This window comes from Hesperophylax consimilis, chromosome 12 (genome assembly GCF_061612785.1).
Source record: "Hesperophylax consimilis isolate HC1 chromosome 12, BYU_Hcon_1.0, whole genome shotgun sequence".
In the NCBI taxonomy this organism is placed as follows: domain Eukaryota; kingdom Metazoa; phylum Arthropoda; class Insecta; order Trichoptera; family Limnephilidae; genus Hesperophylax; species Hesperophylax consimilis.
The window spans coordinates 37883350-37905333 of NC_142847.1; the positions used below are offsets into that span (position 1 = coordinate 37883350).

At 34.9% G+C, this 21984-nt stretch overlaps 1 protein-coding gene across 4 annotated transcripts in view; it reads right to left on the reverse strand.

The window, feature by feature from the left end:
- Positions 1-780: 780 nt before the first annotated feature.
- The window catches only part of IRSp53 (Insulin receptor substrate 53 kDa), a 554295-nt gene continuing 533091 nt past the window's right edge, over positions 781-21984 (reverse strand). For 3 of the 4 annotated variants that reach the window (XM_089638410.1, XM_089638412.1, XM_089638409.1), the window contains exons 14-16: positions 6524-6975; positions 4632-6281; positions 781-1458 (exon numbers count right to left, since the gene is read on the reverse strand). In XM_089638410.1, coding sequence (XP_089494536.1) covers positions 4643-6281; positions 6524-6975 — 2091 coding nt within the window. In that variant the 3' untranslated portion in view covers positions 781-1458; positions 4632-4642. The remainder of the gene's footprint in view (positions 1459-4631; positions 6282-6523; positions 6976-21984) is intronic. The other variant, XM_089638411.1, reaches the window with a different exon arrangement.

Below are 21984 nucleotides of genomic sequence, written 5' to 3' on the forward strand. Positions count from 1 at the left end.
GATTTTCACAGGGTACAAATAAATGTGCTCTTCTTTTTTTGAGATGAAAAACATATTTTTTGTTCTCTCTGAGTTAGCACCCTGTCATAGCAAGGGAACGAATACTATTGGTTCCTTAGATCTACGAAAAACAAATTAATTACCTAACACGAATTATTATATTTCTATTTTGAAAAAGTATCAATCCTTTTTTAACCTGTTTCAATTAGTTAGTATTTTTGCACACATATCTGAGTTGGTTGTGATTTAAAATATGTTTTAATATTTACAAAGCAATTACAATTTTTAAAATAGCACCTTTTAAAAAATTCAGTCAAATGAATATTCCGGAATTGGCATACTGAGATAATGAATAAACTGTCATTAATTATTACGACTAAATATTAGTCATCTCACTCTCAAATAATTATTCAAAAGATGACGTTTCGCAAAATTTTTGTTCGTACTGATAATGATATTTAAAGAATTTGTTCATTTTGGTAGATGTTAAAATTAATGGGATGTTAACAAATGTTCTTTAAACATTTTAATGTAAGTCAAAATATATGTTTAATATTATTTTTTTCCTAATATTATAAACAATATTTCATATTTATGGCTTTACTTTAGATTAATTTTAAACGATATTATTTATATAATTCACAAATTACTTGAAGAATTATGTTAGTGTACATTTATTTTTACCTGTTCTGTACATTCTATTAATTGTTAGTTTGGCAAAGAGAATTCCGAAGAAAAATAAAAGAAACCATTGCACCAACACCGGCCAGAAATAAGCATGCAAATATAAATGAAATACTTAATACAAAACGATAAAATATGTAAAATAAACACCTTATATTATTCTTTAATCATCTAGCTTCATGAGCAAATCTGGTAATAGTTATTCAAATATTTAAATGTAATATTATAATTACGAAACTATTTTATCTTATCTTGATGTTTAAGTACTACCATCATTTAAAAATAATATGAAATTAAGTAATTAAGCCCAATAATAATTGACTTTTTTCCTGAAAATTCTGATGCAAAAAAATATTTCCCCAAAAATATTTAGTGTGATTTTTTTTACATAATATTTTTGATGATTAATCTGAGCATTACAATATAATACAAAAGTAAAAATTCTTCAAGTTCTCATTTTTTCATAAACTCATTATTTTTTCTCACCTTATCCCACGTACAAGTATTTATTATTTATTTGATATAATTTAGTTTACAGCAATATGGAAACCTTCACCGATATAACATTTATATAATATACACTTTATTATAAATATATTTAACAAAAACAATAAATTTCCCTTAAATATTAAAGTAATAATTTTGAATATTTTGTATAAACTAAGTGTTGTATAATATTTGATATTGTTGGTAATTTATGTTCATTCCAGGGTTGGCGCTGATCTGTCGTTTGTCATCGTTTTCCTCAGCTTGACAGTTGCAAATTGGTTAACCCTGGAAACAAAAACAAATAAATGAATTATATTCTGACATTTAAAGCAAACGGTTTAATTGTTCTCGAATCTTATTGTAAGTTGGTTGGCTCTTACTTCACGTAACAAATTTTATCATAATGATGGTAAGCCAATATTATATTGTGTATCTATAAATCTTTATTACTATCGACATAAACTAAGTAAAAATAAAATTGTTTTTAATGCTTTGACAAACGTACTAATAACATAATAATACTTTTGAAACAGTGCGAGTTAAGGATCTCATATATTTAGGCGTAAAATTTTTGATTCCCCTCAGAATATTCTCCTCTGATATGTACTCGTATATATTTAATGATTTTCTCCAAAAGTGGAGACACAATATCAATATCTTAACTTTAAACAATTGGTAATTGCTCGTTTAGTGACGTTCTGGATCAACATGTTAATTTATCTTCTGATGGGTTTTACATAAATAATGCATCGTAAGCTGATAATTGTTTAATTGTATTTGCACAAGATTGTTGCTAAATTGCTAATTTCAAAGAAAATAATGTAAAAAACGAGATGCAAATCAGACATGCCCATTTACACTTCTACATAACCACGCTATCTCAACCATACACGAATATATCGTTCATACCTTTAGACCTAAGGCAAAGATAGGAGAAGATAGGTTACTGAGACAACGCTCGTGATTAGGTCGAACTAGGTCCAGTGGACGCACTTGAGATTGACTGCGTTTAGTATCGCTTTAGCTGCCACACGGATGTCGTTCTGGTCTCTTTTTTGTGAAAAAATGCCTTCCTGTGAGAGGTGCGAGAGCAAAACACAAATACGATGGAGTTTATTTCCATTCGTAAATACACACAAATCACCTGTAATTTAAATTATCGGTGTGTCGAAATAAAATAGAACGACAGAGAACGCAACCATAGTGACAGTACGTCGTATTTTACTAAGTCGCTCGCCGTCGGGCTGCAGGGGGCGGGCTGTTGATAATACAGCTACTTCATCCGTACGCACACAATCTTTAAATTGCTATACAGTTTACGTAAAAAGATGGAGGGACCGACGATTTAATTTGAGATTGACAGTTTATGTGAAAAGACAGAGGGACCGACGTTTTATGTTGAGATTGAAAATTTAAGTAAAAAGACAGAGGGACCGACGTTTTATGTTATGTTGACAGATTACGTAAAAAGACAGAGAGACCAACGTTTTATATTGAGATTGACAGTTTACGTAAAAAAACAGAGGGACCGACGTTTTATGTTGATATTGACAGTTTACGTGAAAAGACGGAGCGATCGACGATTAAAAATATTTCTTCAAAAAGTACGTCTGGTAGGGATTTACGCGCTCATTTCTACATTAAATCGGTAATTCATGTGAGAAAAAAATATAGTTTACACGTGAAAATTGTTTATTTCTATTTAAAATCGCCCGTTTTACTTATTCTGCGTCGCGTAAGTTTGAATTAGCAAGACAACCGTTATTTGTCTCAATAACGCTGTCATATTAAAGGGTCATTTGTTATCCCATACAAGTCTGCACGGTGGCCAAGTTAGATGACACTGGCTTAAGTTTCCCGCCCGCTATTATTTCATGAGAAAATTCAAAGCCATAACAGGAAGATCGGTAGTTTGTTTTATGCCGCCCAGTACGAACGGGCAGCAGTAATTTATGACATCGTTTGATTCGGATTGTATCGTGTTTTCATTTTTGATTTTCCTCGAAGGAAAATGTTTTCGGAGAAGGATAAATATAAATCGGTTGAATATCTTCCCATCTCGTTGATATTATGGAGGTCGAGTATTTGAATAAGAATTTGAACGTTTTTCTGATTTTCAGAATGCCTTCTCTCAAGATCAATACTGTTATATAATACTGACAGATCATATCAGCAGGCTAGGTATAAAAATTACAACAACAGTCACATCTTCTATTTTTCTAGGCATGTACTTGCTTGTGCAATAATGAATTTAATTTGAACATGTTTACGCGTAAAATATGATTTAAGATTTTCACGGTCAAAAGTATTTTTGTTATTTGTTTTTGGGGTGTTATGCCGTGTTGCGATAACTCCTTCTTTAGCCAACGTTTCGGACAGCATTGCACCTCAGTAAGTCCTGTATCTTTGTCTTGCCTCAGTAAGTCCTGTTTCTTTACGCTAACGTTACGCTAACGGTTACCCAGCAGGTCAGACAAGGCAAATCATAAGAGCCAAATCTGCACCAAACGAAGACAGAATTGAACAAGAGTCGAAAGGCTGTGCCTTTCTGCCTTATGTGCACAATGTGACAGACAAAATTGCGAGGCTATTGAGAAAGGAAAATATCAAGACTGTCTTCGGAACAACAACAAAGATACAGGACTTACTGAGGTCTGCAAAAACTAAGTTTCCTCTGGAAACAGATGGGGTGTATAAACTCAGCTGTTCCGGATGTGACAAAGTCTATATAGGCCAGACAGAGCGGACTATCTCCAAAAGGATTTCAGAACACTTCAGAGCTTGTAAACTCGGCCACCCTGACAAATCGGCAATTGCCGAGCATTTGATTGACACCGGGCATTACTTTGGATTTGTTCCTGAAATCCTGGGGAGACCCAAAACTTATAGAGCACGGCTGTTTACGGAAGCCATTGAAATTCATAAAAATCCCGTAAACATTAATAGAGACGATGGAGCTAAGCTAAATAGTTCTTGGTATCCGGTAATTGACGGCTACACCAGAGCTAAACGAAGAAAAACCACTTTAAATAAAAAAAAATGATACGTTAATGTTAGCTCAGAGGGTTGGAGCTGGCAACACGGTATCACAAACTCATACTTAGGCTAACATTTTAACACAACCTCAAATAACACATCTGCCCTGATGATGGACACTGCAATGCTGTCCGAAACGTTAAAGAAAGAGTTAGCGCAACACGGCATAACACCCCAAAAACAAAAAAATGTTTACGCGTGGTCAAACACAATATATCACATGAAGATTTTGTTTACATACAAACATAATTTCGACAATAAAGGTAATTTAATTTTTTTCATTCTAGCATGATCATTATATCTAATTTACTATGACACGTACGTAAATACTATTATACTTAAAACGATAGCAAAAATAAATTCGTAATGCAAAATTAAAATATGAAAAGGGAGAAAATAAATTGAGCTACAATAAAGCTTACCTTATTACTTTTTACTTCCTGGGGCTCTGCTCCCGACCCCAAAGGTCAAACCAAGGTCCGTAGGTGTGACCAGGAGGGGGCCCAAACTCACTATTCTCGTGTCCCTTGGACCTCTCCCGCGGCGGTGATCTGTACTCCATTAGCCCAATTTCCTGCTCAAACTTCATCACTGTCTGCATTGTTGGCCCCACGTTATTGGCTTTTAGCAGTTTGGTTCTGGGCAGTAGTTGCGGTTTTTGCTGCTCGGAGCTCTCGTTGTACTTGTGGTCATCGGATTGTTCTGTGTAATAACTTTGATTATGTTTCCCGTTTGTGTTCGAGTGTTCGCTGTAATGACGACTGCGTTGTTGCTGCTGAATTTCTTCTTTCTGGTCGTAGTACTTTTTGCTCTTTGCTGCCTTCTTGGAATCTGTTTCGTGGTTTTGATAGTACTTGTCTTCTTTCCTCGAGTGCTCCGAATACTTTAGGGTCTCATTCGAGTCTGAATACATTTTCAATTCACTTTCATTCTCTTTGAAAGTTTTGAAAGTACTCATTCTCTGGGGGGCGTGATCCACTTGCGATTTAGGGGTTGTCTTTTGTCTCTCGGAAGAAAGAGTTGCTCGGAGATGAGGTTTGATGGGACCGTTGTTGTCACTGTCGCTGATTTCTGACATGTACGTAGTTCGGTCTCTAGATTTTTCTGAAGCTTTGGTGTTGTATTGGGCTTGCTGAGCTTGCAATCTTCTGTTTTCCAGTTCTCTTTGCTTCCTCAAGGTCATATGATCATCCACTATGATGCAATCGTAGGGATCCGTGCTTGAAGCGATCGAATTGCGTTCGGTCTCACTACCGCTGACAGATTCCGCATCGTTATATTGCTGCAGAATTTCCTTACGCTTTACGGTTTTGACTACTAAGCCTTCGCCGCTCTCGTCGTCATAAAAACTGTTTTCAAAATTTGTTTTAATTGTGCTTGAGTTTGTCAAGTCCGAGTTATTCGATTGCCGTTCATTGCGAGAGTTGTACTCATCGTCCATTATTTGTTGCGGTGATGGTTTCATATTTTTAATATTTTTCGCTTCAATACGATTTTCTCCCCCAGACTGAGGTTTCTTTTCACTCTTAACGAGACTCACGATAGCGCTAGAACTTTTCGACTTTTGCATTTTGTATTTTTCCAATCTGTCGAGAGTTTTGTTTTCATCGACACTTACTTTGGGCATATTGCGTTTGAGAGTCGTGTCACTGCCTTCTGACATATTGTTCATGTTCGTGTTCATATTAATGAGGTTTGGTTGATACTCAATGGGAATATTCATATTATCAACATCAGTATACATTTTGCGCTTGTACTGTGGGACAATATCAACCAGATCCCTGTGCTTCCAAAGAGCCATGCCCTCAAGGATATCTTCAGAAGTTGTGCGACCAAACTTCCAGAAGGACTTGGTTCTCTTCACTTTAGTTCCTTCTTTGTCTTCGATCATGGACCGCAGAATGATTTGCTGGTCATCAGTAAGGTAAGAGTTCCTTCCATTAGTGTTACTACCGTAGGTCTGTCCATTGCCATTCTCCATCGGCCTCGGTCGCTCGCGTTGCAAGGTTTGAGTTTGATTATGTCTGTTAGATTGCCCTTCAGTGTATCTTCTTGACCGGTCTTGACCGCCTCTGATAGTTTAAAATAAAATGAACTGATAAAAACACAATACAAAAAAAAATAAAATCCAAGATGAAATCAAATAAAAAAAACAACATGATGACTAAATATAGAATGGTATTTAAGCAATTATTTTACAAAAATAAAACTTTATTAAAGATACTGTACAGTTATGTAACAAATCTATTGCTTCTATGGAAATACTTTATCTACAAAACAATTATAAAAGCTTCAATATAATACATTACTATACCTGATTGGAATCCTGTGCCGTGGAGCATTTTCATCATCGGAATAGTCAACCTCAGGCTGTGGAGGAGGTTCGTTGGAAAATCCACTGTCATTGGAACTGTGAAGGGACACATTTCCTACTGGAGCCACTCCCTTAGGGATAGCCCTTGCTGCTTGTCCCTGGACCCTTGCAGGTAGAGTTTGAGGTCCGAAAGACTTGGGGTCTGGAACGGACGGGAACCCAGAAGCGCTAGATGTTGAGTTCTTCATGGTGGCAGACTTGTTGGGTTGGCTGGGCGTGGATGACTGGAAGGTGGCGCTCTGAGACTGCGTGATCTTCTTCTGGACTTGTTGCGAGGAGTTCTGGGAGGGGAGGGAAGAAGGGACTGTGGGAGTGGGAACGGGTGCAGGGAGGGTGGGGGCGGGGCCATGATTGGCTTGCTTAGCGGAAGTGGAAGCCGTAACACGTCGAATCTGAAAATAAAACACGAATTTAGTTCTTCTCTTAATGCAATAACACTTTATCGACCATGAATGGGAGCTTGGGATAGTGGGATTTTTTGAAAGCACGACAATATTTTCTGCCATTTATTTGTATTTTTATATGATACCGGATGGGTGTATCATATGGCTGGAGTGATGATATGAAATTGAAGTAAAGAACTGTAGGAGATTGGAAGTACATTACTATTCAGAACAAGTAGATAAAACCATAATCAAGAAACAGTATAGACATAGTATCACTCACATTTCAACAAAGTATTGTGTACATTTAACATGTAATTTAAACGTAAGAATATATATAATTTAAACATGAAATTAAAAAATATAAGAATGTTTTTCCTGAAAATTTTGTATTTTTTATGTTCGTATATCTGTGGGAAGATCATTGCATAATTTAATTCCTTCATAAACAAAATGATGTTGGGCGGCTATTTTTTGTAACCTTGGTATTGTTACTTCTCCTATAGTATTATTTCTAACACCAATATTTATTTCTGAGCATATATTGTTCCTGAGGTCTTTATGTATCTGCACGAAAGCTATATTGTTATTTGTTTTTGATGGCGGTACAAACGAAAAGAGTGTTAAAATATTTTTTATTATCAAGTAATACGGGTTTTTAAGAATAGTTTTCATTATTATTATTTGTATTGTTTCAAGTTGTAATAATGAAGATTTATAAGAACCCCCAACCAATGATCTCGTATTGTAATATTGAATGGGCTAATGCAAAGTAAATCTTTTTGTATATAGTATATAGTATTATAGAATATAGTATTCTGTTATATAGTATTTTTGAGTCTAAAAAATTAAATATTAATTTTCTCATTCTGTGTAGAGTTGAATTTATTTGAGGTTTCAAATAAATCTATTTTATAATTCATAGATATTTTATGTTTGATTTACTACATAAATCAAAACAATTTGAATCGCAACTTGTAAACTCTTCTAGAATTTCAACTTGTAGACAATTTATATTGTGAACTTTAAATGGGAATATTGACATGTGCAGCCTTTAACGTTGGGCTATAAGGTATAGTATAATACGTTTTACGGTATATAGTGATAACAGACGTATAACGAACCAAATTTTCAGAATATTTATTGCTTTAGTAGCTGATACTTCTAATTCATTCCATGTGGTTTCTTATTCAAGTTATAATATCTACGTAGGAAGTTTTCATTTAATACGTAAACGTACAAAATAAAAAGTAGGGGACTTAATATGGTACCCTGCGAAATTCCAAAGTCTATTGATTCGGTTTCACTTAATTTATTATTTATTAAAAGGACACTTGTTGTGTCCTTTGGTGTATCTTCTTACCCATGATTTGGCTCTGTCATTTATTCCTATAGTATTAAGTTAATTTATTAATTTTGAATGTAATACACAGATAAATAAGCTTAAAAATGTATTCCCTTATGAAAGGATTTAAAAATGTTTCTAGTCAATTCTTCAGTCGCGTTTTGCGTGCTTCGCTTCTGTTATCTTATGTTTCTAGTTAATTATTCAATCGCGTCCTGCGTGTTTAGCTTATCTTATCTTATGTTTCTAGTTAATTATTCAATCGCGTCCTGCGTGTTTAGCTTATCTTATCTTATGTTTCTAGTTAATTATTCAGTCGCGTCCTGCGTGTTTAGCTTATCTTATCTTATGTTTCTAGTTAATTATTCAGTCGCGTCCTGCGTGTTTAGCTTATCTTATCTTATGTTTCTAGCGGTTGCTACTCTTATGTTGACAGCAACTTAAAATTATTTTTCAATCTATATTTCAATCTATATTTCCAAATCTATGCGGGTTTTCCTCTGCAACAAGTATTAATTTAGGAGAAAAAAATAATTATTTATTACAGCGGATAGTACAATTTATTTTTAATTTTCGACTTCATTTTATGCTGGTCAAAATCATAAAACCAATTAAGGGGTCCAATAATTCAAAAGTAAGCAAAATTTATTTGTATTATATCTATTTCACAAATTCATAAGCTTTAAATTCAATACCCCCGGAGGACGTGAAAGGCTTGAAAGGCTGTCACGCGTTTGATAAAATAACGTTACAGCCTTATGTCACAGTGCCGCGTTAATAAGTTTACTGAACAGCGCTATCGTTTTCATTAATCAATTTTCATAAATTATCGTTCCCGTGCTGCATTAGTGAATGATGTTTGCAATTATGCAAGTACGTCGCTAGCTTTAAAATACACGTCTTATATATTATAAGTAGGCCAAAGACTTTCCTGTAAAATGGCACAAAGTTTAGTGAATGTCTATGGTAGTTAGCGAATTCATAAAAAAATGCTTGTCAGTAAAATAAATGACCATGCTCGAAAACTATCAAAATATAATGGAACAAATTTATCTAGGTTTTCTGCGCAGTGCGTTAGTTAGTCATGCGTACATTTTGGTTAAATTTTGAATTAAAATGTCATTTTCAAAATTGTAACTGATTGTTTGAAGAAAGGTAATAAATAAATATGTATATTTATACAGAGTATAATTGTATACGATTTCTGTGCCTCGAATCAATGTACTTAGAAATTATTTATTTTTTAGTGCGGTTTCTTTTAGCTTGAGTACATGATAATATTATAAGGTGATGTGTTAGGTGTTATACTCAATAAGATTGTATTTTTGAAAGACGAAACCGTCAAATCTGTATTTTTTTTCGTGCAAGATGCTGCATGATAATCATACTACACCGAATGAAAATAAGAATTCCGTATAAGTAACAAATCTAGATTGAAAATTTCGCATTAACATGAGTAGTGAATTCATCTATTTCAAATTATCCAAATTCTAATTCAATGATTGTACCTATTTATCCATTTACATGTGGAGTAAATTCATCTATCTCAGTTCATGCAAATTCTAATTCAATGATTGTACTTACTTATACATTTACATGTGGAATAAATTCATCTTTCCCAGTTTATGAAAATTCTAATTAAATGATTGTACCTACTTATCCATTCAGCATAAACAAAACTTTGATTTTCCGCGAAGGTAACCCATAATATCTATTCATTCAAATCTTATATTATTCCAGAACTTAACGTGGTTGTTTGCATAAGGCATTATGTAAATTGTTTATTTTGGTAGCAATTCTGTTATACTGTTGCCTAAACATAACTCGCTGCGCATTATACCCATTGAGTACTGTTACGTAATACAATAAAAATTAAATGATATATCATTCGTAATAACATTTAATGCAAATAATACAACATTTATTAGGGAAGAGCAAGCATAAATTTAGCACAAATAAGATAGTATTTGATCAACTGTAGGGAAAATAACCCAAAATCTTTTTTTGAAAATATATATTTACAATTTCAAAGTCGGTTTCTAACCATGCAAGAATGCTGTTACCACCCTGAACGATAATAACATAGTGCCGTATATAATGTAAGTAATTGTCATTTACGCGGAGAAAAATGAGTATTGCTAATTTATTTAAAATCTCTTCAAATTACTGTTAGTGGCCTGCAATCCCATTTTCGGATACAAATGGGATTGCAGGCCGTTTTCTGATAAACTTTTAATTAATTCCTAATATATCGGAACACGTGTTCATGCACCTAAATTTGATTTGATAATATATAATGACTTAACAGGTCACCGAAAATCTGACTGATATTGGATGGATCATTATCTAGTAGAGGAATTGAACCCACAAAGCTTGGGCGGAAACCCGACGCTTTGGACAACTAGGTCAGTAACTGTGTACGGAGTTTCATTTTCTGTATTTGTTAATAATCAAAATACATTAGAACCGTGGGTTCGGTGTTTGACGCATTTTGACAATCGAATAAGTATTAGTAAATTTGGATATTTACGTAATTTTCTAAGACCAAATAAAAGTGTATGTAAATCAAATGTGTGCTTTCGGTGTTTAACTTATCAGATAATCAAGCAATTTCTGATTCATTAGCATTAAAATATCGCTGATGCATCGGGACTGATTAATTCCCAGTAACCATTGCGAATTATGAGCATCTCCGTGCAATTGAAGGCACTTCAGCGGCCGGGGTAACAGCGCAAGCGTCTGGCCTGGGAGATGGCAGCTGGGAGCACTGATCACTTTGAACAATCAGCGTAGATTGCGTTAGAAACCGATGTAATTGAATCTACCGAATTGAAGCTGCGGGTCATATTATGCAGACGGCGTTACATTCAAATATCCTGTAGTTCCTACTACGTTCCTATTACGAGGTATTAACGAATTATATACAGGGTCCACACTGAGAACGTTATATATTATAAACTAGGAAATATTAACATAGGATATTTCGTTGTTAATTTTGCTTGCTTTGTTTACGATTTGGAATCTTTTTAAGAAAATGAAGAAGTGAACCCGATCCTTGAAGACGCTAGTTGATAAAATATGATTTATTTTCTCAAAAACAATCATTTTGTGGTAAAATATAAAATTAATGGCATCTTAGTTTTTTTTAAATTGTTTCTTTCTGTTTAATCATTATTGGTTAGTTGTTTCACAAAACTGGAATAGTAACAGAACTTGAATTGAATCTTCACGGAACTTAAAAATTAATTTTTAAATTTGATGAATTGTTCAAATTCTGTGAAACAACCCGTTCTAAATGTAATATAATTTACGAGAAATATTTATATTTCCTCAGCGCACCATCCGCACTGTCTTCAATCTACTTTGCTTAACTATCATAACTGATTGGAAACAAGTGTTGTTTTTAAATGTTTTTTGTGTGTCCTTCCTTCGTGGAGTGGATAAAAGATTCAGAGATAAAAATGCGAAAAATTTTGGGTGACAGAATAATTAAAACCTTTTTCATTTCGTTTCAAGAAAACAATTCGAAGGGAAAACAAGGTCCAGAAAAAAGGACAACGTCGAAATTAAAATTGATCAATAAAACATACACTTTTTGAAACACGCCGCATTATCATGAACACCGTGTAGCGTAATGTGCATTTGGAGGATTGCGATTGTTCTCAATAACAACATATGCAGATTTTGCGAGTAACGCTGTTGAGTAACGTGTGTTCATCATATTGCATGTGCACTAATGGATAATGCCATAGTAAGATTCTCACTTCAGCAATATTGTATTCGTGTTAACAGCCAAATAGTCTGTTTCCAAGATCTCATCTCAGGTAGCATCAGGTTATTCCCCGAAAAGTGTTCAACGTATATAATTACTCAGTTATTATAATGTATTTCACAATAATGCATAATGTAGCCGATTGAAAAATTCATTTAGAGTTTCGATCGTTTTGAGCTGAAAACAAAAACCGAACTTACAATTTTAAATGTCAGCACATTCCCTACTAAAGGCTTTAGTGAATCTCTGAGATCCGAAAACCTTAATCCGTTACTTTTGCAGGGCCGATAAAGGATGTATTATTAATCACTGGTTAACTCGTTAAAATATTTCGAAGTTTATCCTAAAACTTACAGCAACATCCGTGGTATGGAAGATTTCCAAAACAAAAAAATGTCAAAAGTGTTCAGTTTCCTTAATCCTATGTTTTAAAAGCCCTATAATACTTCTAATAGTAAACTTTATAAAACGTCACTCGTGTTAGTTGCCTGACAATTTTTACTTTTTCAGAGTTTTGATAAGAATTCTCAAATACGGAAAAATTTTCATTTAAAAAAAGTACATGTATTTTTCAGGCTGTGTGTCAGCTAATACCTATTACTAGTCATAAACTTGCAGTTAATGGCTTAATATTGCTTTTAGCTTTCACCAGAAAGAATCTCCTTGTTCTGAGGTGCAATACGGCAAAATATCGTATTAAACTTATATCTGCAACCGAAAATATATATTAACCCCCCTGTTTAATTTTGTAAAAGATAAGTTTTTAATTATTCTGGATATAGTCGCCATCTATGGATTGTTTGAATAGTTGATTATTAGAAATGGTGTGAATCTGTGCTAAAATTTTAGAGCTCTAATTTGTCGATAAGCAGTTGCCTTTTTTTCACTGTGTATATCAACAAGTGTCAATGGATTAGTATTTTAAATCTATAAAGGGCCTGTTCCCAGTAAAAAAGTGTTCTTTCCTTCAGAAATTTATTACAGTAAACAGTGTTTAGCTGTACAAGGGTCGGGCCCGTTATCAATAAATTGTTATTGTCAACGTAGATATTATAAAAAGCATGTTTTGTGATTCAAAATAAAAAAGTTAAAATACGACACAAGTGTTTTCAGTAAAGTCCATAAACCAGAAAAATATACACCCCCCCCCCTTTCTTTATCTCGAGTAGGGGGATTCTGAAAATGGTTAAGTAATGTAACTTAGAATGTTTAATCATTGAAGACAATATAAGCGACTCTAAAACAAAAAATTAACAGAGAACAAAATACGGTCGAATTTAGAATGATTCATATTCGTTAATGTAGACAATTATTGAACAAAAACAACAACGGGCTAGGGCATGTGCCTAGCATGGTCGTCGTAAAATTCTCAATTACTGTAATAAACAATGAACTGAATAAAGAAAATAAAAAATGGATAAAATTACCAACACCACACACAAATGGAGCATTTTTGTAAAATTGTACATTTTGGTTCCTTAGAACAGGCAATCTGCCTAGCTTATAACTAATCGACTACCATAATACGGACATGTGTCTAGTGTGGTAGTCGAAAAGCATGTAAAAAACCTGTATCTAAATATATTTTTATGAATAAAGAAAAAATAAAAAAAATAAATACAGACCTGACGAGGCTGGCACGTGCACACTTTTTTTTAAATATTTTCAGTTATTTTTTAAATTTCTCGATCATTATTAGTTATCACACAATATTATGTAGGTACTTCCTTTAACAATATTTAATATATAAATGTATCCACGTAATGCTACACATAGCTATGTGAAAAGGCTATGTGTAGTATTACGCTGTACCCAGTAGAAAATGACAGGTTAAAATTTTGGTGAAATGGTTTTCAAATCTCTGGGCTCCGGAAAGGTTAGGCCATAAGCCCCATCAGCTTTCAGTGCCCATTGATTGAGCTTTTGGCAGAAGTTTCGTTTGATTTTCAATGCACCAGAAATTAAGCGCCTGGAGAATTAGGAGAGCTTCCTGACTGCAGCTTTGCAGTGTAAACAGCCGGGATTTAAGGCTTCTGTCGGAGCTTTTACTTTAATGTTTCCTTTTTGAGTGAATACAGATATTCAGGTTGTTTGTGAAAAAATATTTTATGTCTATTAGTGTTTACGTAACAATTTTTCAGCCTTCCTTGCTAGCGGGTTAAATTCAAGTAAAATCATTGCGTATTATTAAAAGCTATTGATTTAACCGAAGATTCAAGCCAAAATTGTTTAAATATAAAAAAATACAAAATATTTTATAATTAAAAATGTTAAAATAACACCTTGTCATTTTTAATATTTTGAATTGTGTGAGCTAATTACCTCATAAAATATATCCTAAAGCGATTTATATCTTAAATTTTCATAAATAATAACTACGTCAATTTGGCGTCCAGAGCAGGGGCCGTTAACTTGTGATTTCGCAATAACATTTTTTAATTGATCTAGCAAGATATCTCTTGAAAATGGGAAAACATGAGTAGGTGTATAGTTATTACGTCATATAATCTATTTTTCACCTCCAAATAAAGTATTTCTACGAAGAAAAGACAGTATAATAAACTTCAGTAATCCCAATAAAGATAGCGAGATAATTTTATAAATCTCTCAAAACGTAGCTGACCGACAGGTCTACAATGTTTATTTTTGTATCAGCTCATAACTTCTCTGATAAGGACTGAAAATACTAATAATAACGGTCGTTACTGTCCGCGACGGAATAATTACAAAGTTCATTATTATTTATCTGCGAAATTTTAGATAGCTATTACAGAGGAGTTCTTGGTTAAGCAACATAAGAATAATATTTATGAATATAATGTTATAATATAAACTTGAATTGATAAAATGATCTGTGAAAACAGGTGTAAGAAGTGTAAGAATGATCCAGAGTGGTAGATTCTACGAGTATCGCCCAGGTGAAATTGTTTAGTTTTAGTGACACAATCTGCATAGCCACGTACCTACTATCCAACTTACCATTTTCTCATCATCTTCCCCTCCACACGACAGCCACACAAAATACCCCATTTGGGGAATCCATTTGGGACTCTCAAAGCAGGTGGAACTTTTCTGCGGTGTCCATATTTATATTTAATAAACTTTAGTATAAAGAATCCGTTTTCAGTTGGATCAGTTTTTATTTGGATCGAAGGGATTATTGATTACATGGTAGCTAGTTTTAAAAAAATGGGTTACATAAAACTAAAGGAAAATTATTATGTATTTTAAGCTAAATATGTGGAATACTACTGGTAAAAGGAGCTATTTCTTAAAGGCTAAAAGGAAGCTTACTTGCAAAGACTATACTGTACATAATTATTGTGATCTATAATATTATTACTCTAGCGTCTGGACGGTCTAGGCCCTCTGATCGGTCGAATTTAAATCGTGTGTTTGGGGTAAATTCCGCATAAGGGGTCTGCAGGCAAAAAAATACCACTCTGCCCCTCAATTTTAAGCAACCGTAAGGTTCATTTCAGTTTGCAGGCGACCGGATCCAAAAAAATAAGACTTTAAAATTAAGACCCGATTTCAAACAGAAATAGGTTCGCCACATGTTATACGAGATTTCTTCAAAAACATCGTTTCCGTTCATATAATTTTTGGATAATATCGAAGAAAATATGTTTTGGAAAGTTCATAATTCATTGGATTAATTAATTTACAATAAAAATTATCCACAATTACGTGATTATGTTTGACGTTTATAAAAAATGACGCGTTCCTTGAATATGGCCGATACGCACGGCGGCTATAGATGGCCGACAGAGCGCACCTCTGGCTTTATAAGAACGAACCAAATGACTGGCGCGAATATTACAGCTCACAATACAGATAGTTATGCAAAATGACTTGAACATTAACAAGCGTTTAATAAGAAGATTTCTTCTGGAAGCTTATCACTTTGTGATGTCATTATTTATTTTGTTAAAACACAAATAACTTTGTTTACATCACTTTATTATATGCAAACCACTACATGTTTCATGAACGAGGTTCACCTTATCAGGAGTATACACTGGAGTCAAAAATTAAATAAAGATTACAACGGGAAAGAAGAAGTGGAAAGAAGGGCAGGGGTAAGAGTGGGCGGAGTTTATTAGAATTGAGAATTACAATATCGTTGGACGGGAAAGACCAGTTGAGTGGGAAAATATTTAAAATTGGGATTATAATTTTTTTTTGCTTATTAATTATATCTGAATTTATATTGACATGTTTTCTAATTTCTAAAATTTCAAAATTATTTATTTGCGATGCTTTATATCCTGAGTATTTTAAGACCTAAATTTGTATCGAAAGTGTGATCATTATTCAAAAGATGATTTGCAAACTCAGATTCACTATTTCCATTTAGAGCCCTGAGATGTTCTTTAGTTATGACTTCAAAGTTGGTTCTACCTTTGTAAAAGAAATTACAATCGTCCCCATTGAGTTTATAAGCTCCTGATTTTTTTGTTATACTTTCGCTATCTATATTTATAGAATATATTTCTTCATTCTGTTATTAGAAACGCCGGTTCAATAGTACCAGGAATGTTTTTATATATAATTTTAGAAGTATCGTTATTCACAATAGAAAATTACGCCATTGTTATTTCTATTTTAAGAAATAGGGTAAATATACCGTTTGAAGAGAATATGTTTAATTTTTTTATTTATTATTTCAACTTTCAATTTATTAGAATAACCGTTATTAAATGCTATTTCTTTTATGAATATATTGTTTTCTCCATGCCTCTCCCTCTCGCACCGCTCCTAAGATTCTTCGAAGTACCTTTCTTTCGAAGGTGTCCAGCCGTTCCGCAGACTTTGCTGTCAGTGTTCCCGCCTCACATCCATAGGCCAAGACCGTTCTAATAATTGTTTTATACAGCCCTTACTTCTGCCACCGATGGCGCTTTAGTCGTTTCATCATTATTTAGCTCATCCGGAATGTGAGTTGGTTCGACTGTCAGGTTGTTATTGGGATTCAAGAGCTGTTGGAAGTATTCTTTCCACCTAGTCTTAATCTTTTCCTTATCTCCTATTATGTCTCCATTACTATCTCTGCACAGGGATGTGTTGGGTTTGAAGCCCTTTTTAAATACATTGACGCCTTTATATGCCTCACGTGGATTGTTATTAACAAAATCATTTTCCATTTTCAACAATATGTTGTTAAAATATAGTCTCTTCTTTCTTTTAATCAAATGGTTAGCATCTCTTCGTGCTTGTTCGTAGGCTTGTCTTTTTGATCTTGTTCCTCTTTCTATACATAATTTTCTTAGCTCATTTTTCTTGCAGACGCTCTGTATGCACTCCTCATTGAACCAGGGATTCCTAACCTGCCTAGGTCTATGTCCAATGCCTGATTCTGCCGCTGTCAGCAGAGCATCCCTCAGACTGGTCCAATCCTCTTCTAAATCGTTTGAGGAGAGCTGATCACTCAGTTGGTTTGGTAGGTTTGTTGACAGTGAGTCGTGGTATCTATCCAATCCTTCTGGTGTTTTAAGAGCATCGATGTTTAGCTTTGGGATACTTGGCTGATTTCCTCTTCTATCTCTTGCTATTCTGCATCTATAGCTGGCTACTACCAAATAGTGATCCGAATCACAGTTAGCTCCTCTGTTACTTCTTACATTTGTGATACTGGTCGCCCCTCTTCTTTCAATTAGGATATGGTCTATTTGATTATGGTATCTGCCGCCAGGTGATGTCCATGTCCATTTATGTATATTCTTCCTTGGGAACTGTGTTGAAGCTATTATCATGTTTCGTGATTCTTCAAAGTCAATCAACCTTGATCCATTGTTATTGCTTTCATATGAAGACTGTTTTTTCCTGTAACCTGTTGGTGTGCCGGATCGTGACCGATTTTAGCATTAAGGTCTCCAATAACCATTTTAATATCATTGGATGGTATGGTGTCATATGTCTGCTCCAGTTTGTTATAAAATGTATCCTTAGTTGCTTCATCTTTGTCTTCTGTCTCAGCGTGAACATTTATGATGGAAATATTAAAGAATTTGTTTTTTATGCGGAGTATGCATATTCTTTCGTTTACAGCCTTAAAACCAATTACTTGATTCTTCAATCTTTGATTAACGATGAAGGCTACTCCAAACTCATGGTGTTTTTCATTGCCACTGTGCATTATTGTATGCGTTCTAGTATCAAATGTATCAGTGCCTATCCATCTAGTTTCCTGTGTTTCCGTGTAGATTAACCAAACATAAAACAAACGTTTTGACTCCTGCGAGAGATCGGCCTGTTCTTTGTTCGAGTGTTGTTGTTTGGTGAGATTAAAATATACAATCAGTTATTTGGAGTAAAAAATGGTTTTATTTGCGAGTGTTTTGAAGTGTAATTCCTTGTAGACTGCACTTGATTGCCCAGCATGCTGTCGGCGTGACACAGAGATGACTCATTATTGTCCCCGCGTAGCCTGCAAACGTTCAATGGATGCTGGTTAATTGAAAATGGCCTCGCGCACTCCTTCCCATGAATCTCTACCCGGCGCAAACTGGATTTCGCGGGGGCCTGTCGTCCTGCTCACCGCTGGCGGACTCTCCAAACACCTTCAGACATGACAACATGATCAAGGTTCTTCAATGCTTTCACACATTCTGCCTCTTTGCCTTAGCCCCATCATAGCCCTGGTGATTGACAAGGGTCCATGCTCTTCAGATGTGACAATGTAATAATCTATTATTTCAGTCAACTTTTTTATAACTATCGTTAATTATTGTGACACATTATAGGATATTGATTCAATTTATAGACATTGACGGTTGTAACACATATTTAAGCACTGCAAGTCTCCTATGAGCAAATTATATCAGATACGATAACAGTTAGTATCGGTTGTAGACATATATTCAATAATAGTGTTTCATTTGAAATAATCCACCACAATTACGTTAAATTTCATTTATTCAAACAACTGTCATTCTTATTATGCCTAAATTTTGAGCATGTAATTATTCACAAACTCCTTCCTGTTCCGTGTTTTAACAATATACACTCTCCTTCTCTCTATGAATGGCCTAATGTCTACCTATTACATGTAACTGTTGTTAGTACCTATCACTTAAACTGGGCGAAGCCCAACCAAGTGCCGCCCGCAGGGCCTAGCAGCAAAAACCCGCGAAACGGGTTTTTAACTGCTAGTTAAAAATTATTGTGACTAAATAACCAATAAACTTAATTCAGAAATTAAACTTATGCTTGCTAAAAATAAAAAAAATAAAAAATAAAAAAAAACGAAAAATAACTACATTAAGAACATCAAATCTTGGTTTAAGGAAATATCGGAAGAAGAACTAGCTAATATATTTAAAACATCATCTTAGTCACTGAAAACGTATACTTACATATATAGTCCCCCTCAGCACAGGATCTCCTAGTGAGGAGGACTTCAATGATCTGTTCTAATTTTATATATATATTTTATTTCATGTGCCATACAAAAATGTACCTAATTATTTTAAAAAGTAACAAAATAAAAAATAAAAAAAAATAACTAACTAAACGTATTGAAACAGATGAATCAGTGACTGAATAGAAAACCGCCAGAAAAAAAGTGGGTATAGTGTTGTTTTTACAATGATCTTAATAAAATTTGTATCTTGGAATAAAATGTGGACAAATTCATAACTAACTAAGTAACCATCACGACGTTTCACCCTAGTAGCAGGTAGTGTAATGCTTTTAAGTTTCCGCCTTGGTTTTTATATCGATGAATTATATCAAAATTGGATTATTTAATTTCTTCCGTCAGATTTTCAACTTTTCGAGGTACATCAACCCTTCAATCTTAACGAATTAATGTGTCACGTTGTGTCAATTTTTTGTTTCGACAGGGATTAATTCATTGAAGGATCCTTTTAATTGGTTGTGGTAACTTTGGTTCTTTTTAGATGAGGCGTTTTACATTCTGTATGGTTTGAAAATAAGACAATGACCGACTACCCTGATTTTAACTACCTTTTCCTACCTTGTTTGCTCGCCCAAACGTTTCAGGTTGCTGCAGTCGGTAATGTGCTAATATAATGAGACAATTAATTACAAGTACATGAAATTTTCTATAGACAATTCAATTCAATATGCACAAGATTCTAGGTTAATGATTTGACTATGGGTTATTAGTTTTGTGAGTAATTTCTATGAGTAGGTATTTTTGGGAGTAGCTAGAGACAAAACATGTGTTGCTTTCGATTGGTCTCCGTCCAAATCCCACCCATCAACGTGACCAGCTCGAGAGCAGCCAAATTGATGGTCCAATCCCAACACCTCCAGAAATTAATTGAATATCGCTCAGCGACAGATGAAATAATGACATGTTTTGCCTCCTGCCGGAGGGTGATGAAGGTAGGGTTCCTTTGAATTCTGATATGTGAGTCCTTGTTGGTAAATGATGATGTTGATGATGATGATGATTGATGAAGATTCATCTTATACCGTTAGGTACAAGGAGCTGCTCCGGTCCGGTGGCATGACAGCCTGATGTCAGGAACCATTTGGGCCACGTGGGTAGCGCGAGGTTTAGGTCGCGTCAACCTCCCCAAATCGATGATGAGTTAAGCTTCGCCAGTATGCCGAAAGTTAGGAGTCCACTCCACTAACCTCAAACATAAACATATACTGAAGTGGTTTGCATCAGCAACGTCAGGAGTTCGGAAGTCCCGTGAACACCCCTCTGGTTTGCGCTTGTAAGTATAAGTTAGATCCAGCTCCAGTTCGTTCGCCTCCGCCTCTGCAGTCACGTTACTCCAAATAGCTCCTGGCTCCAGTCTATGCAGCTTTTCGTTCCAGTAGGGGTAATGACACATGTTTACCATATGTGCAATACAGAACATACTTCAAGTCTTTCTTCCACACTCAAAATAGTCATGTCAATATTTAATTTGAATGGGGGCGTCCATCCGACATAACGAATGTTTCCGGGACGGGAGATTTTACCCCACTTTAAAGTCATGGTCATTCGCTCTATCGTTTGTTAGATCAAAGAATGGTAGAAAATGATATCCTCGACTTCCGGCGCTAAGGATCAGGGATACTGGAATCATCAGGTCGTGAATCTGAAATCATCCGATCTCCGTCAGCTCAAACGGTTTCAGTCGGAGTCAATTCCCAACCTAATTCTGGATGACTTCTCCTCCTATAGTGGGGTAAGTATTTATTGAATTTGACAGGAAGGACGTCAGAAATCGCCGAAACAACTTCATATTCATCACGATCCCTTCGTTCTGTCAGCGAGAAAATCCTCCTCATACGTCAGAGAAGAATAGCATAGCCATTACCCACTTTGTTCTTTCGTCTACCAAGCTAACTCAAGTAGGAAAGCCCATTAGAAATCTTCGTTCCCTTCGATTGGGACTCCGTGAAGCGTCCTCTCACCAGCTGAAAATACTCAGAGCAGGGGTCTATCCAGGGTAACCATCTTAGGCTGGTCCTCCAACACCTTCGACAGAAACCGATGCTTTTACGGGAATAACTCAACCACACCAAGAGCACGGGAAAAGCCGGCGCTGCCCTACTGAAATAGACGCTCCTCTGGTATCCAGGGTTATCGACTTTGCTAACACAAAAGTCCCTATTAGGCAAGCCAATTACAAATTTCGTTCCCTTCGCTTTTGTTACCTTGGTAAGATAGGACAGCCTACGGAAAATTCGTACACTTCGTCCCCAAACTAAACTTATGCGAATGAAAATCTCACTTGACAGAATAGGGAAGCAAGACAGATGTGTTCTCTCGGCGGCTACTTTCTATCCGCTGTGTTAATTCCGTGAATAACTTAATAATACCAAATAAATTGGATGTACAAGGAGAATACGATAACTTATTGTTAAATAACAGGTATTGAAGCATATAAATAACCGTCCTATTCGTTACCATTCCGCCTATAGGTATCTG